Source organism: Crocuta crocuta, unplaced genomic scaffold (genome assembly GCF_008692635.1).
Source record: "Crocuta crocuta isolate KB4526 unplaced genomic scaffold, BGI_CrCroc_1.0 scaffold78, whole genome shotgun sequence".
NCBI classification, from domain to species: Eukaryota; Metazoa; Chordata; class Mammalia; order Carnivora; family Hyaenidae; genus Crocuta; species Crocuta crocuta.
In genome coordinates, this window is record NW_027532617.1 from 510,493 (window position 1) to 529,964 (window position 19,472).

A 19,472-nucleotide genomic window follows, 5' to 3' on the forward strand; every position below is an offset into this window, starting at 1 on the left:
CCGAGCCCCCCGGGATTGCTCATGAGGCCTCTGCCGAGCGGGAGTAGGAAGGACTGCGGCAAAGCCCTGGGGCTCCTCGCCCTCTGCCTGACCGCAGCCTGCTGTCTGCAAAGTAAGCGCGGGGCGGCAGGGGGCTGCGGGGCGAGGGCAGGGGGGAGGCTCGGGGCNTTCCCGGCCCTGCCCGGCCGGGCGTTATCAGAGCCGGAAGCCGGCGGAGAGATAACCGGCTCCTGGCCTGGCGGCCGCCGACTCTGCAATCTTTTCTATTTCTTTTTTCCTGGAATGACCAGAATGCAGCTGAGGTTTTGCGACCCCAAGGCCACGCGGGACCCGCCCCCTACTGTGGGGACCCCTCGTCCTCCCCGGGCTTCCCAGTCGCCAGGACATTCTGTAGGCCTCCCCCACACGCAGACGAACCCGCAGCAGACTCTCTTGAAGTATAGGGGTTCTGGGAAATTGGATTTGGGTGTTGGGGCTGGAGGTGCACTGTGCACCGAGTGGCGAGCTTTGGGGTGGGTGGGCCCTAGAATCTTCCTAGTATGGGGAGTCTGAATGTACCACACAGCTGCACAAACTCCCAAAGGCACCAACTACAGATTGTAACAATTTTACGTGTTCGTCTAATTATTAACATTATCGTCATTCCCATTTTACAGACTAGCCAACTGAGGTTCAGAGTGACCAATGCGGGGCCACTGGAGGTGGGAAGGACAATAGTAAGAGCCAGCTCTTAGCAAGCACGGATTCGTCACGATCCCTCAGACTTTACAGGACTTCTATCGTTGAATCCACAGGGCAACCCTCCTACATGCTACTCTCTCTCTGTTTCACAAGTGAGGAAATGGAGACACACAGAGGTTGTTGCTTGCACAAGGTCATAGCTAGTTGGGGGGGAGGGGGTGCCAGGGTTCAAACCCCGGCAGTCTAGCACTGGACCCTTACAGCTCTCTGACTAGACCCTGGCTTTGGAGATGCACCTCTGAAATCCAGAAAGGCTGGGATGGGGCATGCGCTTCTGGCTGCCTGTTGAGCAAGAAATAACAGGTTGTTAGTCCTTCAGGCAGGCAGGTGTGTTTGGCCTTGCTGTGACCTTTTCCATTTTTCTTTTTAATGTTTATTTATTTTTAGAGAGAGAGAGAGTGGGGGAGGGGCAGAGGGAGAGGGAGACACAGATTCTGAAACAGGCTCCAGGCTCCCATCTGTCAGCACAGAGTCCAGCGTGGGGCTCGCACTCACAGGCCGTGAGAGCATGACCTGAGCTGAAGTTGGACGCTTAACCGACTGAGCCACCCAGACGCCCCATGTTTTTCAATTCAACGCTCCAATACATGTTTCCAACCACGATTCTGACACAACAGATGTTCTGAGACTTAGGGGCCAGCCATTTGCCACGGTGCGCAATTCATTCATCCACTCATTCATTCATGGCACCCTCTGCCTGTAGGAAGCAGGTCACGGTGGGGAAACCTAGTTCACAGTCATGCCCTCAGACAAGCAAAGAGTGCCAGCTTGCAGTGGTGAGTCCGGAGACGCAGGAGGTGCCAACCGTCTGGGAGCCCTAGACGTTCAGAACCCAGACTGGAGAACTGGCCTCACTGAGCCATTCGTGGCCCAGTCCCCAAGGGGACAGAGGAGCGGGCTGAGTCTGGGTCTGGGGAGGGAGTGGACAGGCCAGAAGCCACTACAGCTCGATGGAGCTGTGGGTTCTGGGCTTAGCTGGGGATGGGCTGGGTGGGAAGGGGTGGGAGAGCCAGTGTAGGAGGAATCTCAGTGAAGCCCCTGGAAAGGCCCAGAAACCATGGCTCCAGGACAGGGCCCCCCTGGTCACCTGGTGCTGCCGTCTATGCAGCACATATTTCCTGAGCACACGTGTACATTGGCCTCTGTAACAGCTCCTGACAGAACAGAGATCTGTGAGGTGAGGTCTCTCTCTGCACTGTCATTTTAGATTTATATACCCTGGTGTTGGCATCCATATAAATATGCTCACCAAAAAAAGTGGTGCAGTCACGCTGGACTTGTTATTCAAAAACCTAGTGTGTACGCCATTTCCTGTTCAGCTCTGTCCTCGCTGATAAGCAGACATCTTGCTCATCCTTCTTGACTCCTATCCCAATGTCATCATGTAAATATTCTGCTTTGTACTTAGCCAGCCCCGCGCTGATGGACATTGAAGCTTTTGGCTTTGAGCCCTCACTCAGGGGAGAGCAGACCCCTTCTGCAGGGTGACAAGTTACAGTGCTAGTGATATTCATGTCATAATGGAGGACACAGAAGGCTGGGGCCACCTCCAGGCTGACAGACACTCCCCCAACCCCCATGCACACACACTTCCATTCCACAGGGTAGTGGTGCTCCAGAAGCCCTTGGACGATTCAGTTGAAGCTATTGAGGGAGGGGTAAGGGCTTTCACACAGGAAGTCTTCCAAATTCCTTCATTTCTAATCTCCACAGGAGATCTGATATACTCCATGCTGGTCTGGGAGGGAGCTGCAGACAGGAGACCCTCTTTTCTCTATTATCACCAGGACCTGAGGACACCTGCATATTTCATTTGCTGTCAGGCTTTTTTCTTTAACATGTATGTATGTATGTATAATTGGCATACAGTGACATACAATATTACTTTAAGGTGTACAACATTTTTTTTTAGATTTTTAAAATTGTTTTTTAGGTTTATTTATTTTGAGAGAGAGCAAGAGAATGAGCAGGGGAGAGGCAGAGAGAGAGAGAGGGAGAAAGAGAGAGAATCCCTACCAGGCTTTTCACCATCAGCACAGAGCCTCATGTGGGGCTCAGACTCATGAACCATGAGGTCATGACCAGCGACGAAACCAAGAGTCGGGCAGTTAACTGCCTGAGCCACCCAGGTGCCCCTAAGGTGTACAACATGTGATGTGATAATTCTACATATTACTCAGTGCTCATCAAGATGAGCGTAGCCATCCTCTTTCACCAACAACATTATTTAAAAAATGATTGACTGCATTCTCCGTGCTGTACTTTTCATCTCCATGACATATTTATTTCATAACTGAAGGTTTGTACCTCTTAATCTTGCTTACCCTTCCTCCCACCCACCTCCCCTCTTGCATCCACCAGTTCTCTGTATTTAAGAGTCCATTTCTCTTTGTTTGTTCATTTGTTTTTTTTTTAATTCCACATACAAGTGAAATAATAGGGTATTTGTCTTATCCATGTCTGATTTATTTCACTTAGCATAATACGCTCTAGGTCCATCCATGTTGTCATAAATGGCAAGATATTCTTTTTTATGGCTGAGAAATATTCCATATAGATAAATACCACTTCTTCTTTATCCATTCATCTATTGAGAACACTTTGGTTGCTTCCATATCGTGGCTGTCGTAAAATAATGCTGCAGTAAGCATAGAGTTACATACATCTCTTCAAATTAGTGTCTTTGTTTTCTTTGGGTAAATATCCAGCAGTGGAAATCCTGGATCACAGGGTAGTTCTATTTTTAATCTTTTGAGGAACTTCCATACTGTTTTCCAGAGGGGCTGCACCAGTTTACATTCCCACCAACAGTGCATGCGGGTTTCCTTTGGTCCACGTCCTCACCACCATTTCTTTTTTCTTGTCTTTCTGATACTCGCTATTCTGACCTATGCAAAGTGATATCTCATTGTGGTTTTGATTTGCATTTCCCTGATGATGAGTGATGTTGAGCATCTTTTCACATGTCTGTTGGTCATCTGTCTTCCTTGGAAAAACGGTTATTCAGATCTGCCCATTTTTAAATCAGGTTGTTTGGTGTTTTGGTGCTGAATTGTTTAAGTTCTTTATATATATTGGATTACCCCTTATCAGATATTGAAATGGATGAAGATACATTGCCTTTTTGTTTTGTTCGTGGTTTCTTTTGTAGCGCAAAATGTTTTTATTTTGGTGTAGTCCTGAGTCTTTATTTTTGCTTTTGTTTCCCTTTCCTGAGGAGACATTATCTAGAAAAATGTTGCTAAGGCTGATATTACTGGCTCTGTTTTCATTTAGTGGTTTAATGGTCTCAGGTCTAACATTTATGTCTTTAATCCATTTGAGTTCATTTTTGTGCACGGTGTAAGCAGGTGGTCCAGTTTTATTCTTTTTCCATGTAGCTGTCCAGTTTTCCCGACACCATTTGTTGAAGAGACATGTATTCTCTTATGTATATTCTTGCCTCCTTTGTTGTAAGTTAATTGGCCATATAATCTTGGATTTATTTCTGGTCTTTGTGTTCTGTTCTATTGATTTTTGTGCCTGTTTCTGTGCTAATACCATACTGTTTTGATTATTATAGTTTTATAGTTTACCTGATGGATTATGATACCTTCAGCTTTGTTTTTCTTTCTCAAGATTGTGTGGCTATTCGGGGTCTTTGTGGTTGATTAATTCCAAATAAACTGGAATTATTTGTTCAATTCTGTGGGAAATGCTGTTGGCATTTTGATAGGGATTGCATTGAATCTGTAGATTGCTTTGGGTAATATGGATTAATGGTAATTAATGATATTAATTCTTCTAATCCATGAGCATGGTATATCTTTCTATGTGTTGTCCTCAATTTCTTTCATCAATGCAGATTTTCATCAATGATCTTTCATTAGTGTAGTTTTCAGAGTATAAAAGTTGCAGAGTATAAAAGTTCAGTTTTCACCTCCTTGGTTAAATTTATTTGTAGGTATTTTATTCTTGTTGGTGCTATTGTAAGTGGAATTGTTTTCATAATTTCTCTTTCTGCTACTATTAGTGTGTAGAAATGTGGAAGATTTTTGCATATTAATTTTGTATTCTGCAACTTTACTGAATTCATTTATCAGTTTGAATAGTTTTTTGGTGGAGTCTTTAGGTAGGTTTTCTATATATACTATCATGTCATCTGCAAATAGTGACAATTTTACTTCTTTCTTACCAGTTGGAGCCTTTTAATTCTTTGTCTTGTCCATTTGCTGCAGCTAGGATTTCCAGTACTATGTTGAATCAAAGTGGTGAGAGTGGACATCCTTGTCTCATTCCTGATCTTAGAGGAAAGATTTTCAGTTATTCACCATTGAATATGTTGTAAGCTATGGGTTTTTCATAGATTTCCTTTGCTTTGTTGGGTTAGGTTCCCTTTAGACCAATTTGTTGAGGGTTTTTATCATGAACAGATGTTGTACTTTGTCTAATGCTTTTTCTACATCTATTAAACTCATCATATGGTTTTTATTCTCTTGTTAATATGATGTATCACCTTGAGCGATTTACAAATATTGAACCACTCTGGGGGCACCTGGGTGGCTCAGTCGGTTAAGCGTCCGACTTCGGCTCAGGACATGATCTCACGGCCTGTGAGTATGAGGCCTATGCTGGACTCTGTGCTGACAGCCAGCTCAGAGCCTGGAGCCTGTTTCGGATTCTGTGTCTCCCTCTCTCTCTGACCCTCCCTACTCACGCTGTCTCTCTCTCTCTCTCTCTCTCTCTCTCTCTCTCTCTCAGAAATAAATTTTAAAAAATATATTGAACCACTCTGCATCCTTAGATTAATCCCACTTGGTCATGGTGAATGACCTTATTACTGTATTGTTGAATTCTGTTTACTCATATTTTGCTGAGGATTTTTGCATCTTTGTTTATCAGAGATGCAGGCCTGTAGTTTTCTCTTTTTTTATAGTGTCTTTGTCTGCATCCTGGATCAGGGTAATGCTGGCCTCATGGAATCAGTTTAGAAGTTTTCCTTCTTCTGTTTTTGGAATAGTTGGAGAAGAATAGGTATTAAGTCTACTTTAGGTGAGTCACAGAATTCACCTGTGTAGCCCTCTGGCCCTGGACTTTTGTTTGTTGAGAGTTTTTTGGTTATTGATTAAATTTTATTACTAGTAATTGATCAGTCCAGATTTTCCATTTCTTCCTGAATCAGTTGTGGAAGAGTGTGCACTTCCCGGGGTCTATTCATTCCTTCTAGGTTATCTAATTTGTTGGCATATAAATTTTCCTAATATTCTCCTATAACTCTTTATATTTCTGTGGTGTTGGTTGTTATTTCTCCTCCTTCATCTCTGATTTGATTCATAAAGAGTCTTCTCTATTTTCTTTTTTTTAATTTTTTAATGTTTTATTTATTTTTGAGAGAGAGAGAGAGAGAGAGACAGCATCAGCAGGGGAGGGTCAGAGAGAGAGGGAGACATATAAACCAAAGACAGGCTCCAGGCTCTGAGCTAGCTGTCAGCACAGAGCCCGACGCGGGGCTCAAACCCATGAACCGTGAGATCATGACCTGAGCCGAAGTTGGACGCCCAACCGACTGAGCCACCCAGGTGCCCCCTCTCTTTATTTTCTTAATGAGCCTGGCTATCAAGGTTGATCAATTTTATCTTTTCAAAGAACCAGCACTGATTTCATTGATTTTTTTTTTCTTACTGTTTTTTCAGTCTCCTTCATCTACTTCTGCTGTAATATTTATTATTTCTTTCTTTCCACTGGCTTTGGGCTTTGTTCTTCTTTTTCTGACTCCATTATGAATAAGCTTAGGTTGTTTATTTGAGATTTGTTTTGTTTCCTGAGGTAGACCTGTTGCCATAAACTTCCCTCTTAGAACTGTTTTGCTGTGTCCCAGTGATTTTGGACAATTGTATTTTCATTTTTATTTGTCTCCATGTATTTTCATTTTTTCTTTGATTTCTTTATTGAGTTGTTTAGCAGCATGCTGTTTAGCCTCATGTGTCTGTGTTTTTTCCAGTTTTTTTTCTTGTAATTGATTTTCAGTTTCATATGGTTGTGGTTGGAAAAGATGCCTGATATGCTTTCAATCTTGTTAAATTTATTGAGACTTGTTTTGTGGCCTAAACATGTGATCTATCCTGGAAGAGGTTCCATATGCACTTGAAAGAATATGTAGTCTGTTATTTGGGGATGGAAAGTTGTGTGCATATCTGGTCATCTATCTGGTCTAATGTGTTATTCAAAGCCATTATTTTCTTGTTGATTTTCTGTCTGCATGACCTATCCATTGATGTATGTGCTGTGTTAAAGTCCCCTACTATAATTGTATTATGTTGGTTTCTTCCTTTATGTCTGTAAATCATTGCTTTATGTATTTAGGAATTCTGTGTTGGGTTCATAGATATTTACAATTGAGTTATATCCTCTTGTTGAATTAATACCTTTATCATTATGTAGTGCCCGTTTTTGTGTTACAGTCTTCATGTTTTTTAAATTTATTGTTTTTAGTTTATTTTTTTTTTATTTTGAGAGAGGGAGAGAGAGAGAGAGAGAGAACTGGGAGGGGCAGAGACAGAGGGACAGGGAGAGAATCTCAAGCAGGCTCCACACTGTCAGCACAGAGCCAGATGCAGGGCTTGATCTCACAAACCTGAGATCATGATGTGAGCCAAAATCAAGAGTTGGATGCTTAACAGATTGAGCCACCCATGCACCCTGTTACAGTCTTCATTTTAAAACCTATTATGTCTGATAGAAGGATTGCTACCCTGGGGTTTTTTTTCTCCTCTGATTTGCATAGTATATGTTTTTCCAGCCCTTCATTTCAGTCTGTATGTGTCTTTAGGTCTCAAGTGAGTCTCTTGTGGGCAGCAGATAGATGGGTATTTTTTTTTTAATGTTTTATTTATTTTTGAGAGAGAGATAGAGACAGCGTGAGCAGGGGAGGTTCAGAGAGAGAGGGAGACACAGAACCTGAAGACAGGCTCCAGGCTCTGAGCTAACTGTCAGCACAAAGCCTGATGCAGGGCTGGAACCCCACGAACTGTGAGATCATGACCTGAGCCAAAGTCGGATGCTTAACCAACTGAGCCACCCAGGTGCCCCGAGTATTTTGTTTTTTAATCCATTCAGTCACCCTTGTCTTTTGATTGAAGCATTTAGTTCCTTCACATGTAAAGCAATTGTTGATAGGTATGTACTTACTGCCATTTTGTTAATTGTTTTCTGGTTGTTTTATAGTTCTTCTCTATTCCTTTCTTTTCTTGTTCTGGCCTTGTGGTTTGATGGTTTTCTTTAGTGTTGTGCTTGGATTTCTTTCTCTTTGTTTTTTGTGCACCTATTATGGTTTTTGATTTGTGGTTACCATTGGGTTCATATATAACATTTTATGCGTTTAGTGATCTATATTAAGTTGATGACCACTTAAGTTTGAACACATTCTAAAAGTACTAACGTTTTATGTATATGATATCATACTTTACATGTTTTTGTTTTGCCTATCACTTAACTAATTTTTGTAGATATAATTGATTTTACTACTTTTGTGTTTTAATCTCCATATTTCACGTGTTTGTAACTGGTCAATCTACTACTTTGCTATATGTTTGCTTTTACTTGTGAGATTCTTTCCCTTTCATAATTTTCTTACTTCAGTTATGGCCTTTTCTTTCCACTCAAAGAATTCCCCTTTAACATTTAAAGGGAACATTTAAAGGGCAGGTATGGTGGTGATGAATTCTTCTAACTTTTGTTTTCTGGGAAACTCTCGTTCTATTCTGAAGGATTACCTTGCCTGGTAGGGCATTTTTGGTTGTAGTTTTTCCCTTTTAGCACTTTGAATATGAATATATCATGCGCCTTACTTCTGGCCTATAAAGTTTCTGCTGAGAAAACAGCTGATAACCTTATGATTTTTTTTTATATGTAACTGTTTGCTTTTCTCTTGCCGCTTTTTTTTTTTTAAAGCTTATTTATTTATTTTGAGAGAGACAGAGACAGCATGAGTGGGGTGAGGGAGGGGTAGAGAGAAAGGGAGACAAAGAATCTCAACCAGGCTCTGCACTGTCAGCATGGAGCCTGATGTGGGGCTCAAACCCGCGAAACCTGGAGATCATGACCTGATCTGAGTCAGGAGCTGAACTCAGCTGTCTGCGCCAACCAGGCACCCTGATTTCCTGATGCTTTTAAAATTAGAGGTTCAATTATCTTTTGTCATTTTAATTGTTACGTGTCTTGTTGTGACCCTCCTAGGGTTAAACTTGTTAGGGGCTCTCTGTGGCTTTCTGAATCAGTAAGTCTGTTTCCTTCCCCAGATAAAGGGTTTTCAGCTGTTATTTCCTCAAATGAGTCTTCTGCCCTCTTCTCTCTCTCTTCTCTTTCTGGCATACTTAGAATGTAAATGTTATTATACTTGGTGATTTCACAGAGTTCCCTTAACCTATTCTCAATTATTATTACTTTTTCCTTTTTGCTGCTCTGCTTGGTTGCTTTTCATTACTCTGTCTGCTATTAGACTTTTAAAAAATATATTCTAACATATCTAAAGTCAGGATGCATCAATATCAAATTGATAGCTTTGCTATATAACTCTGTTGGCCTGGATGGAAGTTGAGCCCTTCCTAAGAGGATGTGTTGCTTCTGTCAGTCACCAGGAGGTTTCTTATCTAGGAAGTAGGAAAGACTTCATGGAGAAGGTGAGGGTGAGTCTTGAAATATGAGCAGTGTATACCACAGGACGAGATGGAGTAGAGAATTCTAGGGATACAGCAGGCACTCAAAAAATAGATGCCCCCTTCTGGGGCCTGGCAGGGTCTGGACATGCAAACAACAGAAGGAAAAGTGTGCTGCTGCCTTACCCTGCATCTACCAGGATCTTAGCAGAAACCCCACTGAGGCCGTACTGACACTGCGCCCCTTGGTCCAGTGCATTTCGGAGCCCGGTCTGCCTGCACCTGTGTTTTCCCTGAAAATTGGGTTTGGGGCAGGAAAGTATTTACTTATCAAGCAGAAATGGGGGCAGGAGAGAGGCCAGATTGGCAAGTTCAAAGTTAGAAAATGGTTTTCTCCTGTAATTGGCTTGCTGGGCTGGGCAGGCACCAGTCAGCCCTGCGGGCTAAGGGGACCAGAAAGGGAGCACAGGACGTTTCTTGTTCGTGTGTGGTTCAGGAGGCACACTGCCTTTTCCTCTTGCTGAGATGCACCCTGAAGGACAGCTATGGCCTGTGCTGCGCTGACCCCAGAGGAGCCTGGCTCCTCGGGGACTTCCTGGGGAGCCCTTAGCGGGCAGAAGAGGCAGAGCCTGGGGAGCTGGTCGCAGCGCCAGTGCCAGTGCTGGCTGTAAACCCTGTGCACATGCAAGTGCCCATCCTCTCTGAGTGCGCAGGGCAATGAGGGTAGGCCGGCTTGGCGATCTCAGCACAGGCTGCGCGTTAAAACCCCCCGGGGGGCTTGTAAGACCTGCAGATGCTCACACCTACTCTAGAGAGCTAACTGGCGTCTGCAAGGGCAGGAACCAGTACTGCGCTGTTTTGACTGTCAGGTCCTTGGGTGATCCTAATGTGTGGCCAGGCAGTGCTCCTGGACTCGGCCATTTCCAGGTCCCCTCCATTAGCCTCTTCCCATGGAAACAATCAGGAAGTGTATGTGTCCCTCCTACCTTCTGGTCTCAGAACACCCACCATTGTGAGGTCGAGCCTCGCTTATGTCTTATTTGCGGTTTTTATCCTGACAAACCTAGAGATTCCCTCCAGGTCAGGAGATGAGGCTGCCTTGCTTAGAAGCTGGGTGTGCTCAGTAAATGGTGCCTGAGTACCCACTGTGTGAGAGGCACCATGCCAGGAGCTCAGGGTACTTAGCAGTAGGGGAAGGCATGGCTCAGGGCAGGGCTGGGCCAGGGAGTCAGATCCTAACCTGATGATTGGATGTTAGATGCCCTGAGGTCACAGAGAAAGGGATTTACTTGGCTTGTTTGGATTTGGGAAGAGGCGTCTTGAAGAGGAAACCGGGCAGGCCAAGCAGGAGGTAACCCTGTAAGCAAGGAGGGAGACAGTTCTGAGTAACAGGAGACAAGAAGCACAGACACAGCATTGCCCTCTTTTCTCCTTTATGCCAGTAGAAGGTGACCATTCTTTAGTCAAAGCAGGTCTTCCAACACTTGGCCAATTACTTCATATGCAATCTTATAAGTTCCGTAGAAGGTAAAGGACTAGAGCTTGGGAAGGCTTTGGAGCATAGGTGGAGGGCGCTGGAATAGTTCCTCTAATAGACCCTTACTAGTGCCAGAGAATCAGGAAGGAGATGTGGGTCCCTTGGCACCAGGCAGTGGCCAGGGGAGCTCACATGAGATGCCTCCATTTGCCCTTCTCTACTAGTGTGACATCGCTGCTCCTGGCTCACCAAGGGAATGGATCACACTCCTTTTGGAAGCCAAGGCCCAGAATCAGAAGAGCAGGCTTACTCTTTCCTGTTGCCATCAACCAAGCCTTCTACATGCTTTGGGATGGGATTTCAGGGGTTCTTGAATCAGTTTATTTCTTTATGTTGAGGAGGTCACGGATTCAATTTGGCAGCCCCAGCCTGAACAAGCCATCCGTCATGTCACGCACTGCTAGGCACTGGCCATTCAGACCTAAGCACATGTTGGGCGCTCACCTCTTTCCAGCAGGGAGATGAGCGGTCAGTCCTCTGACATGAACGCAAGGCAGTCTGGGAACTATGCTAAAGGAGCCTAGCCGGCTCCCTGGCGGAGGAGGCACCTTGTGTGAGAACACACCTGAGAAAAGGGAGGAGGAAGGGTCTGAACTGAGAACAAGGTGAGAAAGGCCCAGAGGGGAGTGGTCTGTAATCTGGTGAACTAGAATTGAGTCTTGAGTGACGGGGATGGAAAAGAAAGTTGAGAGCAAATTATTGAGGACTTTCAGAGCCGGGGAGACACAACCAAATGTGTAGTCTAGAAAGATCACTCCAGCCGACCGAAGGGAAGAAAAGCCAGTCTCTCCTGAATTTTTATATTTGCTAATAACAGTTACAAGACAACAATATGTGTGGCTGTTTATTGAGCACCTGCTTGGTGCCAGGTACTGCAATAGCAGCTTTCCACTCACCTTCACATAACCCTGCAAATGGATATTGTTCACTATTGGCCTCCATGATATAGATAAAGAAACTGGGGCTCGGACAGGTTGAGGAACTTGCCTCAAGATATTCATTCCATTAGGTGCTTATGGAAAGCCCACAGTACCAGGCATTGTGGTGCACCCTGGGGACTCAACATGAATAAGATGGATCTGCCCCCCTCCCAAGCCTACTCCCCCACCCCCCACACCGTGTTCATAGTTGACAGGTGATCGAGGAGGATGAGCCTTAATCACAAGGAATTACCATGGGCTGGGACAAGTGTGTTGATAGAGAGGAGCAAGGAGCTACGGGAACACAGAGCTGGGCCCCCTAACCTAGAGTAGAGAGATCAGGGAAGGCTTCCTGGAGGAAGTGATGTTTAAAATCTACAGGAGGAAGAGGAATCGGCCCCTTAGTTGAGTGTGCCTGAATCCTTTGATTGCTCTATAGGCCTCTTCCAAGGACCTTCGGGCATCCCATAAAGTCCTCTCAAAGGACTGTTGGGAAGTCACCCCACCTCTCTTCTTCCTCAGTCCTCCTGTTCCACACATATTAACTGCAGAATTACCTGAGAACCCCACTTGCTAGTTCTCCAGGCTGGGCGCCGGCCCACGTCCGACCACAAGTCCTGCAGCCCTGCTGTGCGGACAGAGAACCCTTGTGGCACCCGCCCCCTCCAAGGCTGTGCAGCGCCAGGTAGCTGCCTCCACCATGCCTGGCTGGCATCCTTGGCATCTGAGGAGAAATGCAGCCCATGGCTATTCAGAAGAGTTCAGCTTTCCAGCCAGGGTGGCTCTTGCTCATGGCAAAGAGGCTCCAAGAGGAATTCCACAAGCAGTCTGGTCTCTTTCCCCACTTCCACGAGGAAATCACAGATTTACAAACGCTCATCCCAGTCTATACCTGCTATGTGATTTGGGCTGGATGAACTAGGTTCCTCCACCCAGCACTCCAGCTCCCGTCCCTGGTACAACTCCAGCTTCTGTTTGCACACACCCGGGGATGGGGAGCTCACTACTTCAGTAAGCAGCTCAGTGGATCTTCAAAGAATTTTCATTAATAATAGTGAATACTTATTGAGTGATCACCAAGTGTTAGAAACTGTGATAAGCTCCTTATAGATATTGTCTCACCGAAACGTCTTTCTGCTGCAGAAGGCGGTCACAGCACTATTGTGTGCTTATTGCATAAGTACGTAACTGACACTGGAAGCCTAAGGAATTTATCCCAGATGACACAGCTATTCCCAGCAGACCTAAATTCTGACTCCGGAGTCCACAAATGCATCTATTACAACCACACGGCCTCAATTCTGTTTACCAGAACCTTCCTCGTTTCAATCTTTACTCACCGATCCTCATTCCGGCAATGACCGGGTGTCCCAAAGCTTCCGTTCTCCAAGATGAGAGGTTCTGCGGCAGAGGCGGTTCCCCTGGGTGGCTTAAGTGATGTTAGCAGTGTTGAGGGGGGCGTTGGCCTGCCGGGATCCTGGGAGCATCCTCAGTGCCCCCTGTGCACTCAGCGCTTGCAGAGTCATAGCTACCAAAGCTCTGAGCATGTGGTCCCGGGAGCAGCAGCAGCATTACCTAGAAACCTGTCAGAAATGCAAACTCTGAGGTCTCATCCCTAAACCTGCTGAATGAGAAATAGGATGGGTCCTAGCAACTGTATTTTACTTTTTAAATGTGTATTTATTTATTTTTGAGAGAGAGTGCGAGCAAGGGAGGGTCCGAGAGAGAGAGAGAGAGAGGGGAAACAGAGAATCCAAAGCAGGCGCTGCACGGTCCGCCCCATGCGGGACTCGAACTCACGAACGAACCGTGAGCTCGTGACCTGAGCCGAAGTCGGACGCTTAACTGACTGGGCCATCCAGGCGCCCATTGCAGTTGTATTTTAACAAGCCCTCCGGTGATTCTGGTCCAGCTAAATGTTGAGAACCACTGCATTATAGCCTTGGAGAAAGGGGAGGGGCAAATGGAATTACTTAACTTTCCTCCCAAGCCCCCAAAGGATCACTAACAATAATAAAATTTGCGGGATGCCAGAAAAAATTCCTTTCTCAGGGAAAGGGCTGGCGCAGGTGCCTCAACACGTCCCTCTTCCACGTGGCAGCCCTTGATTGCTTTGGCCTGAGGCTTTGTTAAGTGCCCCTTGGAAGGGTTATGAGCTTCAGCTGCAAACACCTTAGTGTGGATTCCCTCAGTAGTTACCAATCTTGGCGGCACACGGGAATAACATGTGAACTTTTGTTTTTTATTTTTCTAAAGCGTATTTATTTATTTTGAAAGACAGCATGGAGAAGGGGCAGAGAGAGAGGGAGAGAGAGAGAATCCCAAGCAGGCTCTGCACTGCCATTGCGTAGCCCAATATGGGGCTCAAACTCAACGAACGGAACCATGAGATGAGGACCCTAGCCGAAATCAAGAGTCAGATGCCTAATCCACTGAGCCACCTACACGCCCCCACATGGAGTCTTTTAAAGATCACAGAGGCTTTGGTCCCTCCTTCCTCTCCCCCTCAAAGATTCTGAATACTCCTACGCAAAGGGATAGGATGCTTTGAAGCTTCCCCAGATGATCTAATGTTCAATCAAGGATGTCAGGATCCAGTCGGGCTTCTCAGCTATGGTGAATGAGTAGATTAGGTCAAGTGGCTCACTTTAGTCCGGATAGCTGCGGCCTGGGAGGCCGGCTGAAAGGCCCTCTCCGTGGGGGCTCTCAGAACAAGAGCAGTGGAGCTGGACGGGCACCACATTAACTAATAATGGCCTTCCACGCAGAGTGAATGACCCGGAATTGGTGTTCTGCAAATGTTAGTCCCCGTGGCTCCCAGTCCTTGGAAGGAGACCGGATTGAATTCTCATGGCCTGGAATCAGGGCTTTGTCTGGGTGAGAAATCAGGGAAGGGAGCTCCCTCTGGGCCCTTTGGAAATGTTCCTGGCTCTCGGGTTCTCACAGCCTTAAGGGTTTTTTTGTTTGTTTGTTTTAATTGGATCACGGACAGCCAAGCCTTGATGGTCCCTAATCACAGATGAGGAAATGGAGGGGGCAGAGAGATAAAAAGGGCTTTGCGGAGCCACCCAGCCAGGGCGTGGTGCCACCCTAACAGCTCCTGTGCCTTCTGGTTACACAGCGTGTGAGTGGGGCGGCCTTCCCCGCGCCTCCCGGGCCCGCATCCTGCCCTCCTGTGCCCCCCGCCCCCCCCCCCCGGCTCCGGCAGGCAGGTGTGCCTTCTCAGCCTCTCAGGAAGCCTGCGGAGTTTCCACTCTGTGGTCAGAGAAGGAGCCAGAAGGGACCCCAGGATTCCCCGGCGAGTGTGGCAGTCCAGAAGGCACAGGTGTGTTTCAGGTAGGAGAGGGGGTCGGTCAGCCGTGCCCAGGAGGAGAAGGCCATTTGCTGAGAATGAGGAGGTATCTGGAGGTCTAAAGAGATCGGATTGGTCATAGTAATTGTGGAAAAGGAGTAACTTCACACAAAAAAAGCGCTGTGAGGCTGGCAGTACGGAGGGCCCCCTCAAATTTGAGGATCACGAATGTGTGCTGGAAACCGCGTGCACTGTTGTTCTGGAGGGGTCTGTTGCGGGACATTCTCCCGCAGGGTTGGCTGCTCAGGTTTGAGCAGAGAGGAAGTAGAGATCTGTGGACTCAGACTCGGCAGATATGATGAAACCACAAGAGGCCGGTGGTGTTGAAAGAACTGGCGAGAGTGCTTGGAACACGACAGGCCACGGAACCCAGGCTGGCTAGGGAGGGAAGTGAGGATTATGGGTGGCGAAGAGGCCGGTGGGAGCAGCTCAAGAGTAAACAGTAATCAGAGAAGGCTGTGGTCAGAGTGGGCTGCTTTACTGGAGGCTGAGGGAGAATGTTCTGGTAGACAAGGGTGCTAGACGGCTTGTCCAGGGGGCTGATGGAGGTACTTACAATGATGCCATGCCCCACAGGAGAGCTGCCAATGTGTTTGAAGAATGAAGAAGAAGGGTGTCTGGGTGGCTCAGTTGGTTAAACGTCCAACTTTCAGCTCAGATCATGATCTCACAGTTGTGGGATCAAGCTCCGCGTCGGGTTCTGTGTTGAGTGTTGGAGCCTGCTTAGGATTCTGTGTGTGTGTGTGTGTGTGTGTGTGTGTGTGTGTGTGTCTGTGTCTCAAAAAAAAAAGACTGGGGGATTTCTCATGCTGTTTAGAGGAGGGGGTAGAATAACTTCAAGGGAAGTGATTGTCTAAACCAGTGCTGTCTAAAAAGAAATATAATGCAAGCCATATATGTAATTTTAAATTTTCTAGTGGCCACATCAAAAAGGTAAAAAGAAACAGGTGTAATTTAACAATATATTTTTAACCCAATATATTCAAGGTATTATCTCAACATGTAGTCAATGTAAAAAAGTTACTCATGAGATATTTTGCATTCTGTTTCACATACTAAATGCTGCCTTTAAAATCCGGGATGTATGTACACTTAGGCCACATTTCAGTTTGGACGGGCCAATTCCAAGTGCCCAATCGCTACATGGGTGGCTAGCAGCCCCCTGTACCGGCAGGCCCAGCTCAGGACTGTTGCCTCTGGTGACATGGGCCTCACAGGCCTCTACCAGCACTGAGCCATGTGCAATTTGGGGAAATATAAAAGAAGTATAAAAATCCACCTCTGTACTCAGTGTTTTACTTTTATTAGAGGCGGCTGTGGGACATGGAAAGTGCCTTGGGTAACAGGGGCGCCTGAGTGGCTCAGTCAGTTGAGGGTCCGACTTCAGCTCAGGTTATGATCTCAGGGTTCGTGAGTTCGAGCCCCACATCAGGCTCACTTTTGTCAGTCTGTCAGCGCAGAGCCCGCTTCAGAGCCTCTATCTCACTCTCCCTGTCCCTCCCCCACTTACAAGAAAAGAAAGTGCCTTGGGTTCTGGCCTCAGCTCTGATTTTCTAGTTGCTGAGAGTTTGTGCCTCTGGGCCCCTGTGTCCTCATCCGTAAAGTAATGATCAAGTAAGCAAATGAAGCATAGTTCTTTTTTTCTTTTTAATAGTTTATGTATTTATTTTGAGGAGGGCATGTGGTGGGGAGTCTTGATCTCAGGAACCTTGAGATCATGACTTGAGCTGAAATCAAGAGTGGACGCTCAACCCGTGAAGCCTATTAACCCAAGTCTCCTGCCTGCCTCCCAGGTGGAGATAGTGCATGTGAACTACTAATATTTTCAAATGTGAAAAATCTGTGGCTCAGGTTGGCACACAATACAGTTATTTTTAGGATCATTCCATTTTTATTTTTTAAGTAATTCACAACCTTGATAAAATAGTCCAACTGTCCAAAAGGGTATAAAGTGAAGTGTAAGGCTTTCTTCCACCCCAGACACCCAGTCCGTCGCCAAGATCCTTTCAGAGATTTTCTATGTCGTTATGTGGATAACCCTACGTGTGTGTGTGTGTGTATGCGTATTGTTACTTACATGGAAATATCCTCTATATACTGTTCTGCCTTATGCTTTTTCATTATTTCTGAGATAACTGAATATCAGTGCATATAGATGTATCTCATTCTTTAAATGTCTCTGTAGTACTAGAATATGAATATTGATAATTTTGTTTGACCAGTTGTGACACAGTAAGAAATACATTATCTGGTCGCCCCTCCATGGTTCCTGACACAGAGTCCCTAATATAATCATTTACTGGGTGACAGGAGCACTTCCTGTTATAATATTTGGTCTTGCCCCGTGGTTCCTGACACAAAAGCTAACTGAGAGCCTTGTAATCCTCCAGAGTGATAAGTCTATCTTTTTGTTTGCCAATGAGGTGACATTTGGAAGATAAAGGCTGATTGGTAGAGTAGCTAACCATGGGATTAGAGTTAGAACTTTCAGCCCTCTCCCCTCCTTCCACTACAGCCTCTGGAAACAGAGAGGTTATGGATTAAGTCAGTAACCAATGAACAGTGATTTCATCAGTTCTTCCCAAGTAAGGGAACTTCCCCCAAAATGCTCACTGAAGAAGCTTGGAGAGCTTCTGGATTGGCGAGCTCAACAACGTGCTGGGAGGGTGGCACACCCAGAGAGGGCATGGAGGTTCCACGCCCCTTCCCACACACCTGCCTATTCATCTCTTCCGTGTCCTTCTTCCTGAGTTATATCCTTTATTTCAAAAAACAGATAATAGCAAAGTGCTTTCCTGAATTCTGTGAGCCATTTTAGAAAATTATTGTACCTGAGGAGGGGGTGATGGAAACCTCTGATTTATAGCCAGCTGGTCAGAAGTACAGGAGTGCCTGGGGCGCCTGGGGGGGCTCAGTTGATTAAACATCCAACTCTTGATTTCAGCTTAGGTCCTGATCTCAAGGTTCGTGAGGTCAAGGCCCACATTGGGCTCTGTGCTTACAGTGCGGAGCTTGCTTGGGATTATGTATCTCCATCTCTCTCTGCTCCCTCCTCTCCCCCTTCTCCGACATTTTTAAAAAAGGAAATATGGGAGGCCTGGACTTGTGTTTGGTGTCTGACATGGGGGTGGTCTCATAAGACTGAGTCCTTTACCTGTGGGGTGTGCGCTAACTCCAAGTAGTTGGTGTCAGAAGTGTTAGGAGTAGTGTAAGAGCCTGGTGTCCCTTACCGGTCCCTTACCAGTGAGCACACAGGATGCCTCCAATCTTTTGCTACTATGGTCAACTACACTGTGCTTCAGTAACAAAGCATACATTTTTGTGCCCTTATTAGAGTATGATCAGTTCATAAAAGTGGAATTTCTGGGTCAAGAGGTATGTGCTAATACTATTTTTACAGATTTTACCATATTGCCCTCCAAGAAGGTTACACCCATTTACAATCCCCACAGTAACGTTGAAGTATAACCTCATCCTGCTTCTGACCGCATAACGTTATCAGGCTGCTTCACCTTTCCCAGCTGATAGTGGCCAAGTCATTCAACTTTCCCAGCCGGGGTTGTCCTGGGCTTTGATAATTGCATACCACAGTTGGTATGGCAGCTATTGCTATTTTGGAGTGATTTTCTTCTTTTCTTGGTTGGGGTACAGCTACAGGAATCTGATGAAGGGGAGCACTCTGCAAGTCTCTGCCTAAACCTACATCTGTCCATACTGTTTGGATTTGGCTGACAACTGGGTGACTCCTCAAGGCCATTATACAGCAGGGTGATCAGGGGTGAGCTGAGCTTTGGTCCCTGAGTAATCAGGCCCTGAGAGGGGGAGTTCCTACCTGAGCTAACAGGAGGGATAGATACCCTGTAACCTGGGCACATGTTCGTCCTCAACACCATTCATGGCATCTAAACCCAAAAGCCAATGTTTAGGGTTGCCGTGTTGGCCTCCTACCGCAGAATGGTCTCCAAACTTCCAGGCTCACTTGTTTCAAGAATGGCACAAGTTAGGGCTGCCTTGGTGGCTCAGTTGGTCAAGTATCCAACTTCAGCTCAGGTCATGATCTTGTGGTTCATGGGTTCGAGTCCCACATTGGCTCTGTGCTGACAGCTCAGAGGCCTGGAACCTGCTTTGTATTCTGTGTCTCCCTCTCTCTCTGCCCCCCCCCCCCCACACTCTGTCTCTCTCTGTCAAAAATAAACAAACATTAAAAAAGAGAAGGACACAAGTTAGGCAGCAATGTGAATATTTTAGTTGCAGCTGAAAACTGCTGTTTCTCCTCTGAGCTACTTGAC

The 19,472-nt window shown here is 46.0% G+C and overlaps 1 protein-coding gene across 3 annotated transcripts in view; it reads left to right on the plus strand.

The window, feature by feature from the left end:
- Positions 1-16: 16 nt before the first annotated feature.
- Positions 17-19,472, plus strand: part of VSTM5 (V-set and transmembrane domain containing 5) — a 32,193-nt gene continuing 12,737 nt past the window's right edge. For all 3 annotated transcript variants that reach the window (XM_077780629.1, XM_077780628.1, XM_077780627.1), the window contains exon 1: positions 17-112. In XM_077780629.1, the coding sequence (XP_077636755.1) occupies positions 22-112 (91 nt within the window). In that variant the 5' untranslated portion in view covers positions 17-21. The remainder of the gene's footprint in view (positions 113-19,472) is intronic.